Raw genomic sequence first — 21,470 nt, 5'->3', positions numbered from 1 at the left:
GAGATAAATATTTAAGAGTGCTGCTGTCTGATATTACTTTTACAGGCTGGCTGTTGTGTTTCCTTCCAGAAAAAAGCTTGGAGACCTGATGCCTTCCTCCCATACTTTCCTCTCATGTGGAAATTTGTGATTGCACATACATCCCACCTTTGAGGGGTCCCCATTTAAATGCAGTGAATATCCACTGATGTCGGATTGCTGTCTGATGATTTTACATTGAGAAAAGGGGAAAATCTGACCCATTCAGCTCTTCAAGATCTATGAGGAACTGTGGCTATTAGTGCTTTTCTTTAAAATGCTGCTCCATGTGTTAGGGATCAATTTGGACAATGTAAGGCATATAATGTTACTTTTTAATTGTCTTTTAAATTTTGTGTAGATCACAGAAACATAGAAAAGAAAATCTGAAGGCTGCTGTGTTAAGAAGCCTGCACTCTCTGAAAGCAGAAATATTTCCATTTCACTGCTCATTCCTTGTGTGCCCTTATTCTTGTCTTAAATAATTCATTAACAGCCAGCTCCAGATTTCTTCCTGCTTAACCATGCTGACTGATAGATGTGGTTTTCCCTAACCACTGCATATTATTCTAAGATAAAACTGAGTTGCCTCATTTAACCCCTGTGAATGAAAAATGTGTATAATGCAACAGAGCTTAAGTGTGAGCTAGAAATGTGCAAAGAAATGCAGTAGCCTGGAAAACAGTGACCTTTAGTGAAAAGGACAAACACTGTAAGAGTGTGAGTGTTGGAGGCTGCTTGGATGTGATCCAGTCATCTGCAAGGGCAATTTAGATGTAAAAGTGGTTTTTGGAGAGAAGAGAGGCTTCAGTCATTTTCTCCTTTTTATTTTTTTTTTTTTAATTTCTTTTTTAAAATTCATTTGAGCCCAAGTGTGGTTACTGAAGACTGTGTTGTGCATGCTTTCCCAGGTTGTGCTTTCTGTGTCTGTCCAAATTCTCCTACTGCCTTCTGTATTATTAAGAGCCTTGTGTCTGATTAAGCTATTCGGGTGGGTGAGGCAGAAAGTGCTTTCCCCAGGCTTTTCCCCTGAGGAATCACAGGTGTCGAAGGAAACAGGATTGGAGAGATTTCAGGAATCAGCTATTATAGCCCTTGCTTAGGACAGCATCCACTGCAGAATGTTCTCATCCAATGCTCATCTCACCTCATCTTACAATTTTGAAAAGACTGAGATACCCCAATTTCTATTGATTTCAAGTTTGAACTTCCTTTCCTGTTAGAAAAGTTTACTAGATTTATTTATTTACTTTAAAAACCCTGGTTAGAGAGATGATTTTGGCTATTATTTCCTGAAGTTGGAGGCAGGATTTATGTTTAAGATTGACCCAGGAGAGAGCTGTGGGTATACATACTTTCAGAGATGTCTGTCTTTAGTAACGTTTCCCATCTTCGTGTGAAGCAAAGCTGGTCTGGGCTAGAGGAATTCTGGAGCAAGAAGAACAGTTGCAGTAGAAAGGACAGTGTTGAGTGTACTGTTTATAATATGTAATGTGACTGCATCTTGGAGCCTTCAGTGCCCATTTAGGCAAGATACTGCACAAATGCCGAAGGAAAAGGTGCAGTCTTTCCTGAGGAATTTACACTCAGCTGTGATACAAGTTATTTTGACCACTCTGTAAATACCCCAGTTTCACTGGGAATCTGTACTTGTGCCTTGTTTTCTTACCAAAGTGGGGCTCTTGAAACAAACACTGAACTCCCTGGTAGGAAAATATTACCCAAGCGCCTTACCTCGCAGTGATTTAACTCAGTGCCGCATACGAAGTGAGCATGATTAATTTCCTGAAGATGGGAAGACAGACACAGAAAAAGTCTGGGGTTCTTCTCAGCTATTTTTAGCTGACAAAAAGACAGGTGTTTACTCTAAGCTAATTAATGAGGCTTCCTTTGTAGTTGTGAGAGAGCAACAGGCACCTCCAAGAGGTGCTTTGTCCTGGTCTTGGATGTCATGTCTTGGCTCGCCTTGTTCTCTGAAGGTGCCTGTGGCTTTCTGCTGGTGGTGGCAAATCCCAGGTGGGTGACGCGGAGCAAACCCTTGCACAGGTGGCTGATGCAAGGTGCCGTGTGCCCAGTGCCTTGTGGGTGTGAAAACACACCCAGCCTATGGCTGCCCAACCTCAGGAGACTTCGTAGCTACAAACATTTATCCAGGATCCATATTTTTTATTTATGGTTAGTTTTAATAGTGGTGGTAGTGGAATTGTCTGCGGAGAGAAAAAAATACTTGATTTCAGCTCCTCTCATCTCCCTCCCCAAACTCGCATGTATTACCTTGTAATGTCACTTATGGTTGTGAAGACACTTCTGGGCTGAATGTTGGGGGTCAGAAGTGCAGGACATCGTAAATTTTTAATATATGTTTGGAGTTCAAGTGTGAAAATCCATTATATAGATTATAAATTTTTTTGAACAGGAATGTGTCTTTGAAGCATAGTGTGGGTGCTTCTCAAACCAAAATAATAACCATGGGCTTTGAGAGCTGTGAAGAGGAACAGTAATTAAGGATCCAGAGGAAGGTCCAGGGAGGGGAAGACTAGGATTGCAACCAAGGTGCAAAAGGTGAAGATGTAATCAGCTGCTTTACCCAAGTGGCCGCTTGTGAAAAATTACAAAAAATAATCACCAGTAGCAGTGATAAGTAGTCTGACCAGACAGCGAGCACTGCGGAGGGGAGGGAGCTGGTATAACTCTGGCTAAGACAGCTGATTTGTAGTGGGCAGCTGACAACTTTAATTAATAAATAGTTTTATATTGATGTTTTTAATTCTAGACCTGCCAAGTGAATATAAGGTTACTACTCAAATGAAAAAACGTGTTAGCAGTGTTCAGCATTGCCATGCAGTTTAACACAGAAGCACAGGATTGAGGGGAGCTTAGGCTTCCTAGATGTGTTAGAATCTGGCTGAGAAGCAGAACATTAAAAACCACTGAAAATACCCTGTACACCTTTTAGAAGTATCTGCATGTATTGTGGAACAAAGAGGTCTTACTGTATGCTTTTGATTGACTGTATTATTAGTATGCAGTGTTATGTACTGCATAAAAGTGGCAAAGTAGCCATGCCATGTGTTATAAAGATATCACAGTGAAATAGAGCTTGTTTTGCAAATCACATTTTGCAAAATGAAATCCTTGCCACACTGTATTTCTAATTTGAATATATACGATTGGTACTGGTTATAAGGCGAAATATTGTGGCTCCTTGAATTTTTACCAGTTTCTAAGTTGCTTTAAAAATATATTAAAAATTGCACCATTAGGATATTAGAGAAGTTGGAGCACTGGAAAAATGAAAGTGACGTAAGTAAAACTTTTAAAGCATATGTATATAAAATTGTAAATTTATCCAAAGTCTAATGTATGTCACTGAGTGTAGTGACAGATTTGAAGTTAAGTTTATGGCCTGGTTCAGAGAGGGAGGGTTTGCCCACAGGACGTGTAAATGGATGCATATACTCTAAAGTTAAAGAAGCTATGTTTGTTTGATGTGAGAAATCTGAGTTATTTTGGTCATAATTCAAGCTTTCCTGTAATTCCTAGGAATAAGTCTTCTGCTTAACCTAATCTAAACCAGATGGATTCATCTGAGAGTAATTCAGCCTCTGTTGACTTTCCTTAAATCCTCTTTGCTTGTTTAGAGCAAGAATGACTTAAATTTTGCTTAGAAGATACAATAAAAAGGTGACTGTGGAAAACAGAAGAATGACAAGATTTATTTTTCAGCATTTACTTTTTTACTTTGAACGTCACACCAAGTGGGTCTTTAAATTAATTTTAAAAATCCTTCTCGATAGCTTTCTCAGTGACTTTTTATTAATACAAAGCGTGAAATACATTCTGTAATGAAACAATTAAAATGTAGTGCTTTGACCATAAATCGTGTCGGTGAGACATCTGGATGACTTTGAGCTTTGGGACATTTATCAGATTCCACATAGAACATTTTGTTTCTGCAGAAGTCAACAGCAAACCTCGACAGGTGGTGGGGCCGGGGATGCATAGAGGCTTTTCTGCTTTCCCTTTAGCTTTAGTGGTGTTGGTGCTACTGCTGTTGCAGGAAAGGAAGTGGGAAAACAAAAAAAATCTTCAAAGTTATTGTTGGTCACTCTCTGCAACAAGTCCGAACAGCAGGAGGAAACCTTTTGATCCAAATTACTAAATGCTTTCCCATATTAACCTAATTTATAGCCCCACGGAAAAGACCTTTCCCGAGGCTGTCGCACCTCCGATGTGCAGCAGTGCCTTGCATTGCACTTGGCTGCCTCAGCAAAGGCAGAGGGAGGGATGTGACCTGGAGGATGATGCTGCTGCCGTGTGTTCAGTCAGCGAGACCCTGTCCCAGCAGCCAGGTACCAGACCAGCTTAGAAAGTCTGGGCTGGAAATTAAGCCTTAAACACGCAGATAAAAATTCAGGCCTCAATTTTGTGTAGTCACTACAACCTTCATGTTCTTTTTCTCTAGCTTGCTCCTAGTGTGGGATGCTAAAGGTGAAAATGAGGTTACTTTTTAAAGTATCCCCATGTATCAGAGTGACAGGAAAAATGTTAAGAGTGGACAGAAAGGTTCTTGGCTACAAGATGAAAATGAACATTTTCTTAGGTGAGGGTGTGGATTGGATTATGTCTATATTGTGTATTTGACGCTTCTGCCATAGTATTGGTTTTACAGTTGTGGGACAGGGTAAGTATTCACAGGACTCAGACCCTCTTGTGGCTCAAATTACCACCTGAAAACAGTTCTTTTGATCCTTCACTGCTCTAGGCTAAGCAGTTGTTATTATAGTTCTCACAGGGAAACACGTCTATACTTGCCTTTGTTGACAATTGAAGTCAACAAGCAATAATGAAGAATGTTGGCCCAGACTTCACCTGTACTCATCAGGGCTAGATTAAGACAAGCAGACTTTAGAGATTACGAGCAAGTGGTAATCCACAGGATTTACTTTTGTCCCACAGGTCATTCACCCAGCAAATGTATCATAAGCTACACTAAGATAAAAAATTCTCTCCTTTTTTTACTTTTTAATTTAAATTTTCCACGCTTGCCTTTTGAACTAGTTTATTTGGGATCACCTTTTCTGTTCACTCAATTCATTTTCATTTCTTTTGCATCCTGCTGCTCCATTTATACTGTTCACATGCTCCAGTGTGAATTCTCCAGTGAACTGATTGTTATTTGGCGTATCCCACGCCACTCCAACATTAGAAATCACAAGAAGAGCTCTTACTTTTTGGCTGGAGCTCAGAATTGTCATCCAGCATTTGGGAAAGACTCTATATAGCTGATGTAGGAGTGCTTTTATGAGACCACCATTGCTGTGCACTGGCTATTCTATTGTTATGGGTGGGCTGCAGCTGAATGATGCTTTGCTGGTTGAGGTGAATGCAGCAGAGAAAGAAATCAGATAAATTCAGGCCAAGCTCAGACCTTGGTTGTGTTAGGCTGGTGGAGAGAAAGTCTTTTGCAGTAGTCTCTGTATACCATGTTTAAGGAACTGATTTTCACGGGTAGATGCAAGTGTGGATTTCCCAGTCATCCTTCTTGTGTAAAATAGGATTGAACGTTGTACATTTTTGGGAAAGTGCTTTGAATTTAACATTTACTCCATAAGCTGTGTCCTGGAATGATGGCATGTTGAGGTTGTGGTCCTCCAGGTAGTCAAGCTGTGCACAGTGTGAGCGTTGCTGAAAGCATCTCCTGTTGTTTTGTGGCGTGAGTAGCTGAGCATGTGGCAAATATTGATGCTCTTTGTTACTTGCAACTAGAATCACCAAAATGCCCTGGGTGGTAGCTTCTGAAAGGAAGTTTAAAAAGCATCAATAGAAAATGTATCTACTTTCTGTTTCAGCAATTGGGAGAGAATTTATGATGTATAGATAGAGCTCATAGATGTTGCAACCATTTCATATGTGTGTGTTTAATGGAATGGATTGCCACTTTACTGAACATACCATCAAATCAGCTCTGTTAATTGAAAAAGATTTTTCACATTATTGCTAATGATGTGACACAGTTTTGTTAGAGATGGTGCATAAAATAGAGCTACTTGAAATGACATTAATGTATGCATTTAAATTCCTTTTTTCCCATTTGCGTGCATTATTGATTTTATTTCATTGTTGAGGAGATAATGGATTTATAATTAGAATACAGTCACCGTAATCAATGATGAGATTATTAGACTTATAAATAGAACTTTAAAACTACGATGAGGTAATTTCCCAGTGTAACGAAGGATCAATAATTAGAGGTTTGCTTTGAATCTGAAAGTAGTACTTGTAAGATTCAAGCGTGAAACACTTCTAGGCAAGTGAGTCCATATAAATTAGTATACAGAGTGATGTTGTGGTTAGGCATTTTTCAAAGCTGACCTGTTATTATTATTGCCTTTTTTTTTTTTTGGTGCCCAAATGCTTCCGAGTTAATTCCTTCGGGTTTGCACAGCTGCTGCTATCTCAAGTCTGAGTTGATTCTTTTCTAACTACCTTAGTTGAAGGAAGGTGCTGTATGCAAGAGTCCATTGCTGTAGTTTTGATGTTGTTGGGCAAAGATAATGGATTTGCTGTTCAGAACCTTTCCCTTCTGCTTCTCAAAAGTCACTGTTGTAAAGTTCAGCAAGGCAGTCGGCTGTTGTAGGAGGGGAGATGGCAGTAGAAGGATGAAGAAGGGGAGGGTGGCCCTTGTGATGTCTGGGTTTGGTTGGTCCAAGCAGAGTAGCTGTGTAGACATCCCGTTGGGTCCCACATGGTGGCTCTGAAGTACTCATGGGGGCCTATGGGAATAGCACAACCTCCTGTTACTTGTTAAGCTAAGGAAGACTCTAGTAGAAAGATGGTTTGGGAATCGTATGAACATTAGAAATATCCTACTGGGTCTGAGCTGCTGCCTGTCTAGCCCAGGGCTGTCTCCAGCAGTGGAGCTGAAAATGGTGTTTAGGGAGGGCTGTGGAGCCTGGCTGCATCCTGCCGTCTGCTCATGCTCCCCAGCATGCACAGCTGGGCAAGTCTCAGGGACACATCCCTGTACGTTTAAGGACCTGCTGTCCAGGAAGAATCCCTCTCTGACACTGCTGACACTCTGCCTCCACAGCCTTCTGTGTGAGCAAGTTCCGTGAGTTCACTGTCCCAGTGCAAAGAAATATTCTGCTTCAGCTTAGCTATTACCTCCGTGACTTTGTAAAGCTCAATCAGGCCCCCCCTCCATCTTCCCCTCTCCAGATGAGAGTCCTGGCCTCTTTCATCTGTCCTCCTGAGGCAGCTGCTCCATCTTCTTGGCCATTTACTTGCTTGTTTCTGTCATTTCTCTTATTCCACTACCCCCATCTTGAGATGCAGGATGAGGACTGCACCTGGTACTCAATACAGGGATACTCTCTGTGTTCTTTCTGCCTTACTTTGTTATGTCCAAAATTTGTTTGGTGTATTTTTGGCTGCTGCTACATCTTGATTTCAGAGGAACTACCAGCGACCCTTAGATCTTCCAAGCTCTAACTGCAGGTTTTGAATTCAGCATTGTTTGGGTGTTGTTTAGGTCATTTTTCCCTAAATACACAGTCTTATCTATGTCAAATCAACCAATACTTCTTTGCCCACTTGCATTTGTGAAGTTCTTCTGGAATTCCTCATTATTGTCATGGCATTTGGTTACCTGAAAGAGCTTTAGGACATCTACAGGCTTGCGGATTTCACTCCAGTCATGGTGACTCATGACTCTTTGTGCGTCTGGATTACGTGTTTCTCACATGGGGAGTAAATATTGGGTCAGCAGGGAACAGCCACAAGGAAAAAAGAGCAGCACCTACATAGCTCCATCCCTAATTTGGGACCTTGGTGTCCTTCAAAAACTATGCCATAATCAGAGCTGTCCCTGTGTTTGTGAACATCATGCTGCTTCATGAGCTTGCCTGTAATTGAACCTTGTTCTCCAGATTTCCCTCTGTCAGTTTTCCTTTCATATGACCAGGGCTTGTACCTCTTCAATAGGGATACTAGTCCATGGGTGCCTTGTACGTGGTAGCTGTCAGGCAAATCGGTCCCAACGGATGTTCTCTTTAAAGTGGTTACATCTAATATATAAGCAGTTCAAGCATGATTGAAGTAAAAATTACGTATGAAAGTCTCTGTCCACCTCTGCCTTTGTTTGCTGACATTATGTGTCAATCATTATAGCTATATAATGATAATAATAAAATTATAAGACCTGCAATTCTTGGTAACATGGTTATTCCATTTTGCTGAATAGACAGTAATCAAGGCACAACGAGATTTTGGTGGAGTTGCCTAAAGTCATTGAGAAATTTTGTTGTGGAGTCAGGAAGGTGATACAAGTTCTTCCGATTCAAAGCTCTGTACATGTCTTGTGTTTTGCTGCTGTTGGAGACGCATCTGGCCTGTGCAAGTCAGTTGTAATGGAAAAGCATTTGTCTTCTTGTAGGAAACCCTATCCTAAGCTGCAAGAAATTTGCATTATTATGAGCTTGTTAATGAATTCCTTTGCTTGTTCATATCAGCCTCTGACAAAAAGCAGGGATTTAACCGTGTATTTGTCCACTTGAATAAACAGTTCGTTTTAAATTTTGACCACAATGATGAATTAAAACACCCTGAGCAGTGCACAGCTATATATTTTGGCTTTGGAAGCTGTAGCTATTGTTATACATGTCAGCAGGGAGGGCTCCAGGCAACACTTTCTGATGCTTGCCTGGAGGCATTAGAAGAAACAGTTTCTCTAGCCTGACTGTTTTAAATCCACTGCACATGGAAAGTCCAAATTTGAGAGTGTTTATGTGCAGAAGGATCTACATCCTTCTACATAGCCCTTTTTCGTGTCCTCCTGACTTTCCAGGTGGTTGGTTTACATGTGCAGATAGGAGGGTGAAGTTTGTGTGACTGCTGGTCAGATAGCTGTGAAGAAGGAAAGAAAGAGCATCACTTGCTGCCTCTTTTGGTACCTGTATTCTCCTTGGCTGAGCTGTGAAGTAACTGCTTGGTCGCATCTTTGTGCTACCAAAGCCCTGACTGCAGAGACCTCCTAGCTTGGGGATATTGGCAGGCTGAAGGAATGGACATTTTGTAGATGAAAGAGACATCCCCAAGACCTGCCCAAAACCTTAACAAATTAATCAGGGACCAAGGAGAATGGTTTAGGAGAGATCTGGGTCAGACTGAGATCAAGAGCCTCTGGTCAGAGGGGAAGAAGCTGCTACTTCCATCCTTGTACTGGTGGGGCCACCAGTGCTGGATGCACCTGGGTGCATGGTGCGTTTGAAGGATGAGGTCCCTTCTGTGCATGAAGCACAGACTGCTAGTGATTTTTGGTGCTGAAGATCCAAGCTCTTAGCTTGTTTTAGTAATTCAGATATTAACCCAAAAGCAAGAGCCCTGAGGTTGTCTTTGTATCTCCTGTATTGCTTTCCAGTCTGTGACAGCAGATGGGCCCTCCTATTTCTATTTAATTCTGCTTCTCTGTGATTTTTTTTTTTTTCTCCTTCTGCCTCATCTTCAGAGACCAATGATAAGTCAGGCATTAGCAACTCTTGTAGCTGAAAACCCGTTTTTTGGGGAAGGGTTATTGTGCTCTGCATTTGATTCACATAGAAGAGGAGATGCACATAAACGACCGAAACTACAGGTTTAGGAATTCTTGTTACCACATCGCAGCTGCAGGTTATAAAATGACTATGGTAGTGTATTGTGGTTATAAAATGCCCTAGTTATTTTATAATGAGACCCAGCAGAAACATTGTCAAAAGACAGTAAAAAAATTATCCAGAACATGTTTCTCTTCAACCTGGCATATACTGCACTGTTAACTTTATGTAATGCTAGCCAGTCTGAGGAGGAGATGTTTCCCATAGAAGACATACACAAGACTTATCCATGCTTATGGGAAATAAGGGTTTATGGTATGAGCATTATCTGGATAGAGATTTACGTCACGTTTGTTCCAGTTAGTGATAGTAGGTCATAAGAGCCTTAGTATAAATCATTTAGGGGGAAAGTTATTGTTTTATCATATGCAAACAGTAGATTTAATATATTGCAAAATCATTAATCAAGCCATTTTTACAGTTTAATTGGCTGTGATGTTCTAGTCTGAAAGGGTAAAATAGTAAGTTAAAGCAAATACTCAAAGTTTGTATGTCTGCCTGCTAGTCAGAAAGAGGTAAAAACAACTTGAAAAGAAAACGCCCCAGTACGGACTCAGCTTCACCTGCAACTCACTGTTGAAGCCATGCTGAATGCTTTCATTATGGGACCAATTTTTTGAATTAAATAAATCGTAGTGACTTCTGACTCTGATTACACAGATGTGTATCAGATGTGTTGATGCTTTTGTCATTTCCTCCATTTCCTCTTCTCTGAATCTGTTCTCAATACTTATATTTAGACATCATATCTGATTACTTTCTTTTGCAGCACTATACAGCCTTCTGGTTTTCTTTTACCATGGCAGTGCTATCCTGGGTTTGATCTATTTTTCTCTAGATTCTCATATCCCCGTGTTTTTCTTGCCTGTCAGCAGGCACATATTTTGTATGAGTTAAAGTGGCAGCACCTCGCTTGTCTTTTTTGGATCCCTGAACAAAGGTCAATGGCCAGAGAATGGAAATATTCAGGAAACTGGAAACATTATGGCTTAGTTTTTAGCTTTGCACTTCAAACTTGTAAAGAGCTTGTTATGGTTGTAATTGTCCTTCAGATGGTTATGGTCTGACAGTGTGCTGTGGACCTGGAAATTTAATCTACGGCCAACTTCTCTATAGTGTAATTGTGGTCTAGTCTAGACTTGTTTAAACCTGGGCAGGTGTTTCCTGCTGTCTGGTCACGGCAGAGAACCTGTGTGCTGAGAATTGGGGATGGGGCAGGGGATGTTCCTCCTCTGCCCAGCACATCTTCACAGCCTGAGGATGTCAGGTCGCCTCCATCTCCTCCTGCCCTGTCCCCCAGCCTTTGGCCATCTTAACTGGGAATAACTCAGGCTGTCATTGCTTGTTGTGGCCCTGTGAGCCTCAGTTGTGTGTATGGAAGCTGCCAGCCAAAAAGCAGCATGTCCAGCTCTGCTTCCATGCCCTTGGGATAGGTGCTGGGACCTGGTACCAAAATCCTTCTGTTCATGACACAGACACTGATATGAAGCACCAAAACCTTGGTCATTCCTGAACATGCAAAACGCCTGGTGTGACATTTTCAAGTGTTGTCCTTGCTGTGCTTTTACTGGTACCAGTTTTCATGTGGCTTCAGAGAGAGTAGGGGGAAGGGGCCCTATAGACCAGTTTTGGAAATCCTTCCTTTGAGGTTCAGCTGGTTTCCAGAGGGTTAACGGCTTTTGTCCCCCAAACCATTTCATAGAAAATTAAACATTAATCTCTGGATGTGGAGGCTTATGACACTTGAAATATTCATTGCAGTCAGTAACACTTTGTAGTGACAAGGTTGTGATTTCTGAGTGATTTATGAACATTTAGTAAACAGTGAAGAGCAGTTCACTCTCAGCTGCAGATGGGAGTCTTCTCCCTGTGCAGACTTGCATGCTTAAAAACATTCTGCAAAATTGCTCCCGATCCTCTAGAGAATTATATTTTCCACACATAATCCCCAGAAGAACATGGATTAGGATAAGGGAGATGCATGAAGAAATTTGGTTGAAACCAAAGCCCCCTTATCGTATCCGTACCCCTTCAGCAGCTGTAAGAAACACAAGCTGAAACGGTGGTGTGACAAACCCGAGTGTGTGGGAGAGTCCCATTACTTGTCTTTAGTTTACCTGCCTCAGGGCAAATGACTTGGACCTGACAAATTTCCTCATACCTGAGCCCTCCTCATCAGCTGAGAGATGTAGCTGAACATGAATGTGCTGGAAAATGCTGTCACTTTGGATGGCGCAAGCAGTCCTTGAAATGAATCTTAAAACTTGGAAGAACTTGTTTGGCTTTTTTCTAAGTGTGTCATCGGACATCAAAACTGATCTTACCTCTGTGTTTAAGAGTACTAATTGAGTAATTGAAGATTTAATGAAAAATATATGGCTTGTTTTCTCCACTAGTTTTCTGATAATTTTATCTCACGTGTCTTCACTTTTTCCTCCGCAAGAATGAATGTCTTCTCCTTGGCTTCCCCTCATCCTCCTCTCATTGCACGCACAGAATTGTGAATAAAACAGCCAAATTTACCCAGAAATTACAGTTTGAGTTTTCAAAAGTGTCTAATGTGAGAATGGCGATTTACAGACATGTGATTTAGACATCTTGGTTTGGAAAGCGTATTAACCATCTGCTATCTGAAAAATTGGGTTTGAGTTGCATATTTCATGTTAGATGCCTAACATGTCCGCAACTGTTGGTCTTAGAAATGTGGGTTTCTAAGTTTTCATAGAAAAGAAGAAGTGGTAAAAAAACAATGTGTGTTATATGCTTCTTATGTTTTTATTAAGTGTGAATAGCTTTTATGGGAATTGACCTCTTGGAAGATGGAGTGCTTAGAAAGAAAACCTGCTCTTGTTAACAGATTCCAATCAGTTCTTACAGTTCTGTCGCACTGTGCTGTAAAATTCACTGAAGTTTTCATGCTAAATCTAGAGATTTCATCTTAACTTTAGATTATGCTGTCATTTAGATTATGCATTAGTTGAAAGTACGATTGGTTGGAAACACATTGCTCCCTCTGCATGCTTTCTTCAATATTTTGCTCCAACGTTATTTCCTTTGTTTCAAAGTCGTCTTGTCTAATAGAGCCCTGTTGAAAGTGAATGGAAAAAATATGCCTTGGGAATTCATCTCAACATTGTAATTTTTAGTCTGAGACAACAGCATGTGTGACAGAGACTTACTGTTGTCCTCCTAGCAGAATGTATGGGAGTATTAAAACACTGATGTTAACCTGTCAGTGGCTGGTGGTTGGGTTTCCTCCTCTTGCTGCCTACCATGCTACTGACCACTGTGTATGGCATCCTCCTCATATGCCAGTTTGTGATCCCCACATACTGGCTCCAGAGTATCTGGTGTAGGTGTCTTAGTCTGTAGATTGTTAACTCCATAGTAAGCTCTGCTTATTTAGCGCTTTGTGTCAGCTGATGTAGCTCAGAAGTTTAGATGTCATATCCAGATTTTCCTCAGTCTGCATATTTTTCACCCCTATGCTGTATACTTTCTGTGGCTGGTATTGGTCAAGACCATACAGTTGTTGCTTCAATTCATTAATGCTCAGGTACCTGTTTTATTGACCACTTCAAAGTCCTCATTACTCCATCGCTTAGTTTTAAGCGATTAACCACATGAGTGAACCTGATTCTCTTCTGATCCTGGCTGTCATTGCCAGTAGATCATGTCTGGGATAGCCACACTCCCTTTTTAAAGAACGCGTTGCCACCATACCATTTCTTTGTGCTGGTTTTGACCTTTAGCAGTGCTTGGTCTCTGCCTTTCTGCCTGCATTGCTAAACCTGATCTCATGAGACCTCTGTATTACAAATTGAAGGGTTTCGCAGAGGGTTATTCAGAGTTTCCATTTAGGCTTCTAGCATGAGTAGCTTTGCTGGGATTAAATTGATCTGTGTGAATATTCTCATATGTCTCAGCTTCAGATCTCTTAGGTGAGCTCTATAAAAGTACTTTTTTTGTGTAGCAGTCTGTGGTAAAGCATTAGTCAGGCACTCCGTAATACCAATGATAATATTAATCTTTAAAGAGCAGACCTTCAAAAGAGCTGGGTACGCTTTCTTCTTGTTGACTTTGCTAGGAATTCAGTGCTCAACCTATGGAAATGACTCCAGATGAAACTCCAGACGGCCTTTCATGCACCAGCCTAGCACTGCTCAGTTGGCGGAGTTTTCTTTTACTTGATACCTAATAATTGGGTTGCCTCAGTTCTCATGAGAAAAACTCTGTTTGGGTTGTCAGTGTATGAGAAAACTGAGGGTGTGTATGTAATTGGGAAGGCGCTATTACCATGTCTGTGTATCTACAGTTGTGAAACATGATCTATGGCAGCACAAAATTTAAAATTTGGTGGCATCCCAGGAAGTACCTAATTGCATTTGTGCTTCATTGCAAGGCTGTCTGCTTTTCTGGAATTTATTTTAGCTAATTAGTTGGAAATGTCAAAGTAGTATTTCAGATGACAGAAACATCATATATTATCATACATGAAGCAATTAACTCTTTTGACAAATATTTATTGTGGTGTCGTCTTTAATTAAATCTTCACTACTCCTAGACATAGAGCAGGTTCTTCCTAAAAGGAGGCCTTCCCAGCACTGTCAATGAGCATTTGACTGATGGGACTTAATTGAACTTGGTACAGAGAGAGTTGGTGGCCTATGCTTGAAGATATGAACATGACACAGTTTCACAACAGAGATGTTGGATATTTTGGCAAAATCCCAAACCAAATGCCTCCCCTCCTCCTGTCTCAGATACCACAGATGCATTATGCTGGAGAAGATGCATCTCCAGTCACTCCTGTTCTTCCGCTGAAATGGTTTGCAGGAGACAAAATACCATGTACTTGTTCTGCTAAGATAGATAACGCTGAAAAGCAGGGCTGTATGTATGTTCAAAAAATCAATTTTTAAAAATTTAGTTCTTGGGGTTATTCATATGGAAACATGTTACAAATGTGACTGTTTGGTTAGTTCCTCTTAAGCAGATAGGTCTTGCAGATGATGTGTCACTGAGAAATAATTCCTGACAGTTATAACTGAACCAGATAAATAGTTCTGCCAGCTCACAAATAACACTGGAAAACAAAAGGGTTCTGCTTATCGTTTTCCATTTCTTCATGCCTGTCAAACTATTAAACTGTGCATTACCCATCATCAGGGGTATCTATGATATTCTGTTTGTCTGCTGCAGTCATGGCTTTTACCTTCTCTGTTGCAGGAGCTACTGCGGTACTCTCGTCCAGCTGTATAGCTCCTCAATCGCTGCTGTCTTCACCTTCACCATTCCAAAGACACTCTTTGGAAGCACCGCACAAGATTTGTCCCTGTCACGGCCATTAGGCAACTTTATTAACCTGTGTGTATGTTTTATTTTTTTTTTTTTCAGGCAGAAACAGCACCAGAAAGTGGCCGGGATGGTCCCAATGTTCAGATCAGCTCAGGGCAGAACAACTCCGACCCCGTGGGATCAGGCGGCTCGGTGGCCTCCCAGAGCCTGGTTGCTCCAACTGGGGTCTCGGCAGGTACCTCAGCTGCAGCTTCATTCTTCATAAGGTAGTTTTTCACCTTTCTGGTAACTGCAACTGCTCATGGGTCTTGAAAAGTCTGTGAAATGCTGTCTAGTTTTCTTGCCATGGATAGAAGGTGTAGTGTGTGGTACTGTTTGCTGAGAGGTAGAGTTGGTCAGCTGGTCATGACTGTGGCTTCCCATTGCTACCGGGGAGTGGGGTTGTGATGGTGACACCCCAGTTCTCTCTCGGGAGACCTAAGCAGGAACCTCTATTGACCAAAACCCAAGAAAATGTGTGTTGTCTTTGTCTAGTCCGTAATGGCCATTTCTACCTGTAGCGAGTCTGTTATTCTGTAGGTTTCCTTGGAGCAGAAGCTGAAGTAACAAGAGTTTTTCAGTTGGATCTAAATTAAAAAAAAGTTAGAGTTTTATTCAGTAGCATGGCTTATGTATGCTACTACTATTTCTCCATTATTGGTAAACAACAGTATAAGAATTTAAGGCATTCCTTTTTTAAGAGTAGTCTAGAACATCTTTTTTTTCCATTCTTGGGTCTCATAACGAAAACGATATGTTAGTTTTGTCTGTGAAATGTTTGTTGTAATTAGCATGTCGATTAAATGCAATAGCTGTCAAGCAGATGGTATTTAAAACAACAAAATTCAGGGCTTTGTACTTGCATTCCAGACTCCTTTTTAAATTCAGAACTGAGCATGTTTTGAGACAATATTGAAAAATGAATGCCTGTGAATGGCATTAAAGTCAGATTTATGCACTGAGTGAGGATTCTTCTTATCATGTAACCATGATGGTAATTCTATTATTTCCTTTTCCTTGATCTTTAAAATGGTTTTCACCGTTAAATAAATGTTTACTACAAATTACAATCTGACCCGAGAAGGAGCTCAACTTCCAGGTTCTGGATTTTAGAAGAACATAGTATAAAGAGTCTTAAGCATTATATGCCTATATATCATGATCTGTCTGTACAGAAGAGGTTGGGAAATGACCACCCCAAGAGTGGCGTATGTGAATTGGTGTTTTGTCTCCGTGCTAAGTGCTGCAGGTTTAAAGTCAACACAGAGACATGGTTGCCTACAAAGGATGGTTTGTTTGATTTTAAGATAGGTGTCTGAAATCAGTGGGAGCGGAGAGGAAAGGTAAGGAGAAAACTCAGACATCTCTTTTCTTCTTTAGTTACCCAAATAAGGACAGATGAATCCTTTCCAAAGTACCCAGACTGGACAGCAACACAGCTTTTGTTACTGTATTTCATATTGTGGGTATGAACAGTGTGATTTAGCTTAATCAACTTTGGACTTATTTCAGTGTGAATCTGCATGTCATAAGCAAGTGTTAAAGACAGTAGTTTTTACTGTGGAATCCAGAAAATAAAATACCCTACTTGGAAGGGGGAGAAAGAAATCGGTGTCTAGCAATCCAAAATAAGACCCCAAATCTTTTCTCCCAGTGATGCTTCTGTCCCTGGTTAGCAAATCTCAGTTCTGGTTTTATTGTAAAGCAACGTATCCGTACTAATGACGGTCGTCAGCTTGATTCAAAGATTCTTGAAGTCAGCAGCAAGACTGCAAATGACATCATTGTACATTGGATCAGACCCTAATTGCTTCTCATGAATCTGTCTTTGCCTTGAGTGAACAAGAGTTTTATAGCTTTAGCAGCTATGTGCTAGCTAAAACACTTTAAAACCCATTAGTACATTGCTTATTCCCTACCCATGTTTCCTCTGTTCAAAATTGATTCTCTTCAATTTTTTAAACAAAGAACAGGGCTGGTTGAAATTTTTTGCACAAAGTGCTGCGTATTTTTTTTTTGTGGTTGTTGTTGGAGAGAGAGACTTAAGTGGGAAATAATTTTTTCCTCTAACAATTATCAGTTACCTGAATTAGTTTTGTAGTGTTCTCATGATCTTTCATCACACTGCTGATTAATGTATTCCAGCATTCATTTCTCAGTGTTCCAGAGCCTGCCTAGGAATCTCAGGTTCCCCAAAAGCAAGAATTCAAGAAACAAGTTCAGTTATGACTGTGATTAAAAACACAAATTGAAATGCAGAAAATCTCACAAAGGTGGAGGGAGATCCATTTTTGATCCCTGGCAGTCATAAATATGTTAAGCATGGCTTGAGGTGGGTGCTGTTGCATAGTCCTGGCCAGAGTGCTCCACCACCATCGGCATTAACCTCAGGAGTGAGTCTCCCTCTCCCATTGGTCCTTCTTTTCTGACTCCTCCTGCCATGGGGACCTTATGCTTCAAAGTTTCCATGCTGATTCTTCTTCCTGCCCTTGAGCTGTGCAGTCCTCATCAGGAGGGGAGAGGATGAGCAGGAAATCTTCAAGGATGAGTGAGAGACAGATGCTGGTAGAAACTGGGGTGGAAGCTTATCTGGGGACCACAAGTATTGGGACATCAACAGTTTGGGCTTGTTTAGTTCAGTACTGATGGTTTATCAAGCTGCTTTGCTCCAGCCTTTCCAATCCCATCTCTGCTTTCACTTTGCACCATCCAGCCTTGAGCATGTTGAGGAAGAAGGTCACCTCTGCCTTGAATCCTTTACAGCAGCATCCACTTCTGTCCTTCATCTCTCTGTTCAGCTAATCATCTCTCAGCAAGCACCTAGACGTGAAAGAGGAGCCATGGCACTACTGTTATGCTGTAGTCCCTATTCATTGTATTTGCTGATTCTTTCCTTACTGCGTTTCTCTCCTCAGACACTTGAATTCTGAACTTCATAGCAGGGCCAGTATGCTACTCACATTATGTGGAGCCTGGCACATTTTGTTCGTTGTTCTCTACTGGAATAAATGCAATTAATTTATTGATAATCACACACATACACACACACACACGTATTTATTTTTTTCAAATCAGTGCCCTCTTTTTGACCAGTTCTGAGTACCTCCATCTTTGTACAAGAGCCCTTTTGTAAAAGGGACTGTGGCTGGGACTTTAGCTTGTGAAAAGGGTTGTTTTGTTATAGAAATAAAGTAGCTTGAAAAAAAATATGCCTGTATGCTAACATTCAGCGCGTTGAGGTGCAGGGTTAGTTACTTTAGAAGACAAAGCCTTCATAGGGTGCTTGTGGAACCTGTATCTGTGATTTTTCTTAGCAGCAACAACACTAGATAAAGATTTTTTTTCACATGAATAAAGGATTCTAGTCTTGTTCTTCATGAAACAGCATTAACTGTGTTTATACGGGTCCTAGCACAATTAGCTTTTGGGCTGTGGCATGGTTTCCTGGCAGCAAATAAACGTCTTTTTCATATTAAAACTAGAGTCTCTGTTTGGTGAAATAACACGCTTTGATTCTTGCTTGTGGGCTGTCCTGTGCCTGGGAAGGGAGGAGGTCTGTGCAGGTTCTTTTGGTTGGTTGGTTTTTGTTGCTACAATTTGTTCCTCAGTGAGAGTCATAGCTTTGTATTTTGTAGGCTTACAAACTCAGAAGACCATACAGAGAGTTCATGTCCTCTGCTGGAAAACAGTAAGAGCTGCAGCAGAACATTTACTTGGTGACAAGAAGTACCCATGGTTGAAATGAGTATCTTTAAGATAGTGTTTGCAGGGAGTGTATTGATTTTGTTAAGCGTATGTGCAACCCAAATCTACATATTCATCCAAAGCTCTTTCTCATTTAAATGTCATATTTAATTTCTTCAAGCTTAATTATGTTTTGCTTTTCAAAAAAAAAAAAAAAAAAATTATTCATTACCTAGAAATGTGGAGTGTCTAGCATGGAAGTGCTAAGTATTCAGAATCAAAGCCAAATATTAGAGCAAGCAGACAGAAGCGCATTAAGAAATTAAATCAGTTTTAAGCTTTTTTCCTCACTCTGTTCTGTCACAGAAGGAGGAAAGCTTTGATTTGCATCTGACTCTGTCACACAAGCAAATTGCCAGACATTACTCAATGGTCATGTTACTAAAGGAGCAGTGGATTTAGCAGAAAATTCAGCTTCTCAGTCACTCACTAAAAGAATAAGAAAGCTAGAAGAAAAACGCAGCTAGTGGGCATGGATAGCTGTGAAGGGGCTCCCATTTCACCCTTGCAATGCAAGCGAAATTTAATCTTGTCTTCTTCAGATTTAGAATGCAACTGGCCTTTGTCCCTTGGTGTGGCATGAGCTGTACCTTGCTTAGTGCTCCACAATTTATACCCATTTCCAGGTGTTTTTTTCTTTTTGTATAAAGAACCCAAACAAACTGTATGTTACTAAGTAAAAATAAGTTAAATACCTGTAGGACCCTTCTGTGGGCTATGCTTGCAACTAAGTAAATATTGGCATATTGTGGTATAAAACTGCAATAACCTGTTGGGCTTTTTGTCACCCTGACACCTGGGGAAGAGAGGAAATGGTCTTTCCAAGAATAGGTAGGAGAAAGGCAGTGAGGAGGAGGAGAAGAAGGGGCATGCTCTTGGGAAGAGGTTAAACAGGCTGTCTGCCAAAAAAGAAAATACCACTCTCTTGGGAGGAAAATCAAGGCCCCTGAGAAATCAAAGCCATTACCATTAACACGCCATTTCTGCCGGTTGGTGGCTGGTGACAGTGGTAGCAGCACCACCTGTGCTGCTGGGTGAGGGTCACAGAACCACAGAATGGTTGGGGTTGGAAGGGACCTCTGGAGATCATCCAGTCCAACCCACCTGCTAAAGCAGGTTCACCAGAGCAGATCACACAGGAATGTGTCCAGGCAAGATTTGAATGTCTCCAGAGCAGACTCCACAACCTCTCTGGGCAGCCTGTTCCAGGGCTCTGGCACCCTCAAGGTAAAGAACTCACATGGAACATCCTGTGCTTCAGTCTGTGCCCGTTGCCCCTCATCCTATCATTGGGCACCACTGAAAGGAGTCTGGTCCATCCTCTTGACATCCACCCTTTTGACATCCACCCTTTTGAGATATTTATAAACATCGATGAGATCCCCTCTCAGCTTTTCTTCTCCAGGCTGAACAGGCCCAGCTCTTTCACTCTCTCCTCATTAGAAAGGTGCTCTTGGTCCCTAATCATCTTCGTGTCCCTCTGTTGGACTCCCTCCAGTAATTCCTTGTCCTTCCTAACCTGGGGAGCCCAGAACTGGACACAGTACTGTAGATGCGGTCTTGCTAGGGCAGAGCAGAGGGGGAGGAGAACCTCCCTCAACCTGCTGGTCACACTCTTCTTAATGCACCTCAGGACACTGCTGGCCTGGTGTTTCGGTGAGAACTGTGGGTGTTTGGTGCTGGTGCACAAGGGCGAGCTGCAAGGAGGGTTTGAGCAATGACAGGGCAGCTGGGACGAATGAAAGCTGTGTAGAAGAAAATCTGTGTAAAAGTATGCAACCCTCAGCAATCTTGAGAGGAAGACAAACTTTTAAGTCCCCCTTCTTAAATTTTAATCTTGTTTGATGTTGGGTTATTTTCACATCTTTTTAAACTGGTTTGGTCACAGGGTTGCACTTGCTGCCATGGGTCTGCTGCTTTTGAAGGTGCATGATTAGCTGTGTAGTTGCAGATACTTTCCCTTGCATCCACTTGCTTTTGTTTGACGAATTAGTCTTCCAAGCATAGCACTCACTATGCGCTCAGGATTTTTCAGGTTTCTAAATTATTTGCAGTGTTGCTAGGCTTTGCTAGACTAAAAGCATTTAAGTTAATAAGTCTGGAGAATCATAGTGGTGAATTGCACCCGTTATCTTTGCACTCTTGTTATATTCCTGCATTTTTGGGTGAGCTGTGTCAATTTAGACATGATATAAAACATTACACATGATATGCTTTTTACAAGCAGCTTTTCTTAACAAGATACAACATACGATCTTTGAGTAATCCAAGTGAACACCTTAAGAGTTAAAATAAGCATAGTCGTCTTTTTCTAGATTCAGGATATTCCATCATATTTTAATGCCTGTGAGTTGTGGATTAAAGAATCTAATTATTCACTAATGAGCAATAATGGTACATATAAACTAAGGGTCACTATCCTATTACAGGCACCCGATGGTTCACTGATAAGCATTTGGTCATTAGATTGACCATAAAATATAGTCAATAATTGAGGTTACTCATAGAGCAGACACCTTATCAGCTTTAGGCATGGTGGGACAGCTTGTCAGTACTCTGTGTACTGATTGTGCTGTGACTGAGCATATGATTAGGGTATTGAAGCAGTCTGTATCTAATGAAACTGCAGGAAAGGCATAGCAATATTAGCACAACCGCTAAATGACTAATGTGTTTTTGTTCCAAGCCTCAGACACTTCAATTAGTTCCAATAAACTC

At 41.1% G+C, this 21,470-nt stretch overlaps 1 protein-coding gene across 7 annotated transcripts in view; it reads left to right on the top strand.

The window, feature by feature from the left end:
* KIF26A (kinesin family member 26A) overlaps positions 1-21,470 on the top strand; it is a 115,577-nt gene that overhangs the window by 48,954 nt on the left and 45,153 nt on the right. For all 7 annotated transcript variants that reach the window (XM_065063337.1, XM_065063338.1, XM_065063339.1 and 4 more), the window contains one exon: positions 15,069-15,235. In XM_065063337.1, the coding sequence (XP_064919409.1) occupies positions 15,069-15,235 (167 nt within the window). The remainder of the gene's footprint in view (positions 1-15,068; positions 15,236-21,470) is intronic.

Source organism: Columba livia, chromosome 5 (genome assembly GCF_036013475.1).
Source record: "Columba livia isolate bColLiv1 breed racing homer chromosome 5, bColLiv1.pat.W.v2, whole genome shotgun sequence".
Classification (NCBI taxonomy): Eukaryota; Metazoa; Chordata; class Aves; order Columbiformes; family Columbidae; genus Columba; species Columba livia.
Note: the sequence above shows the minus strand (reverse complement) of the source record. Positions and strands in the feature narration are given on the sequence as shown.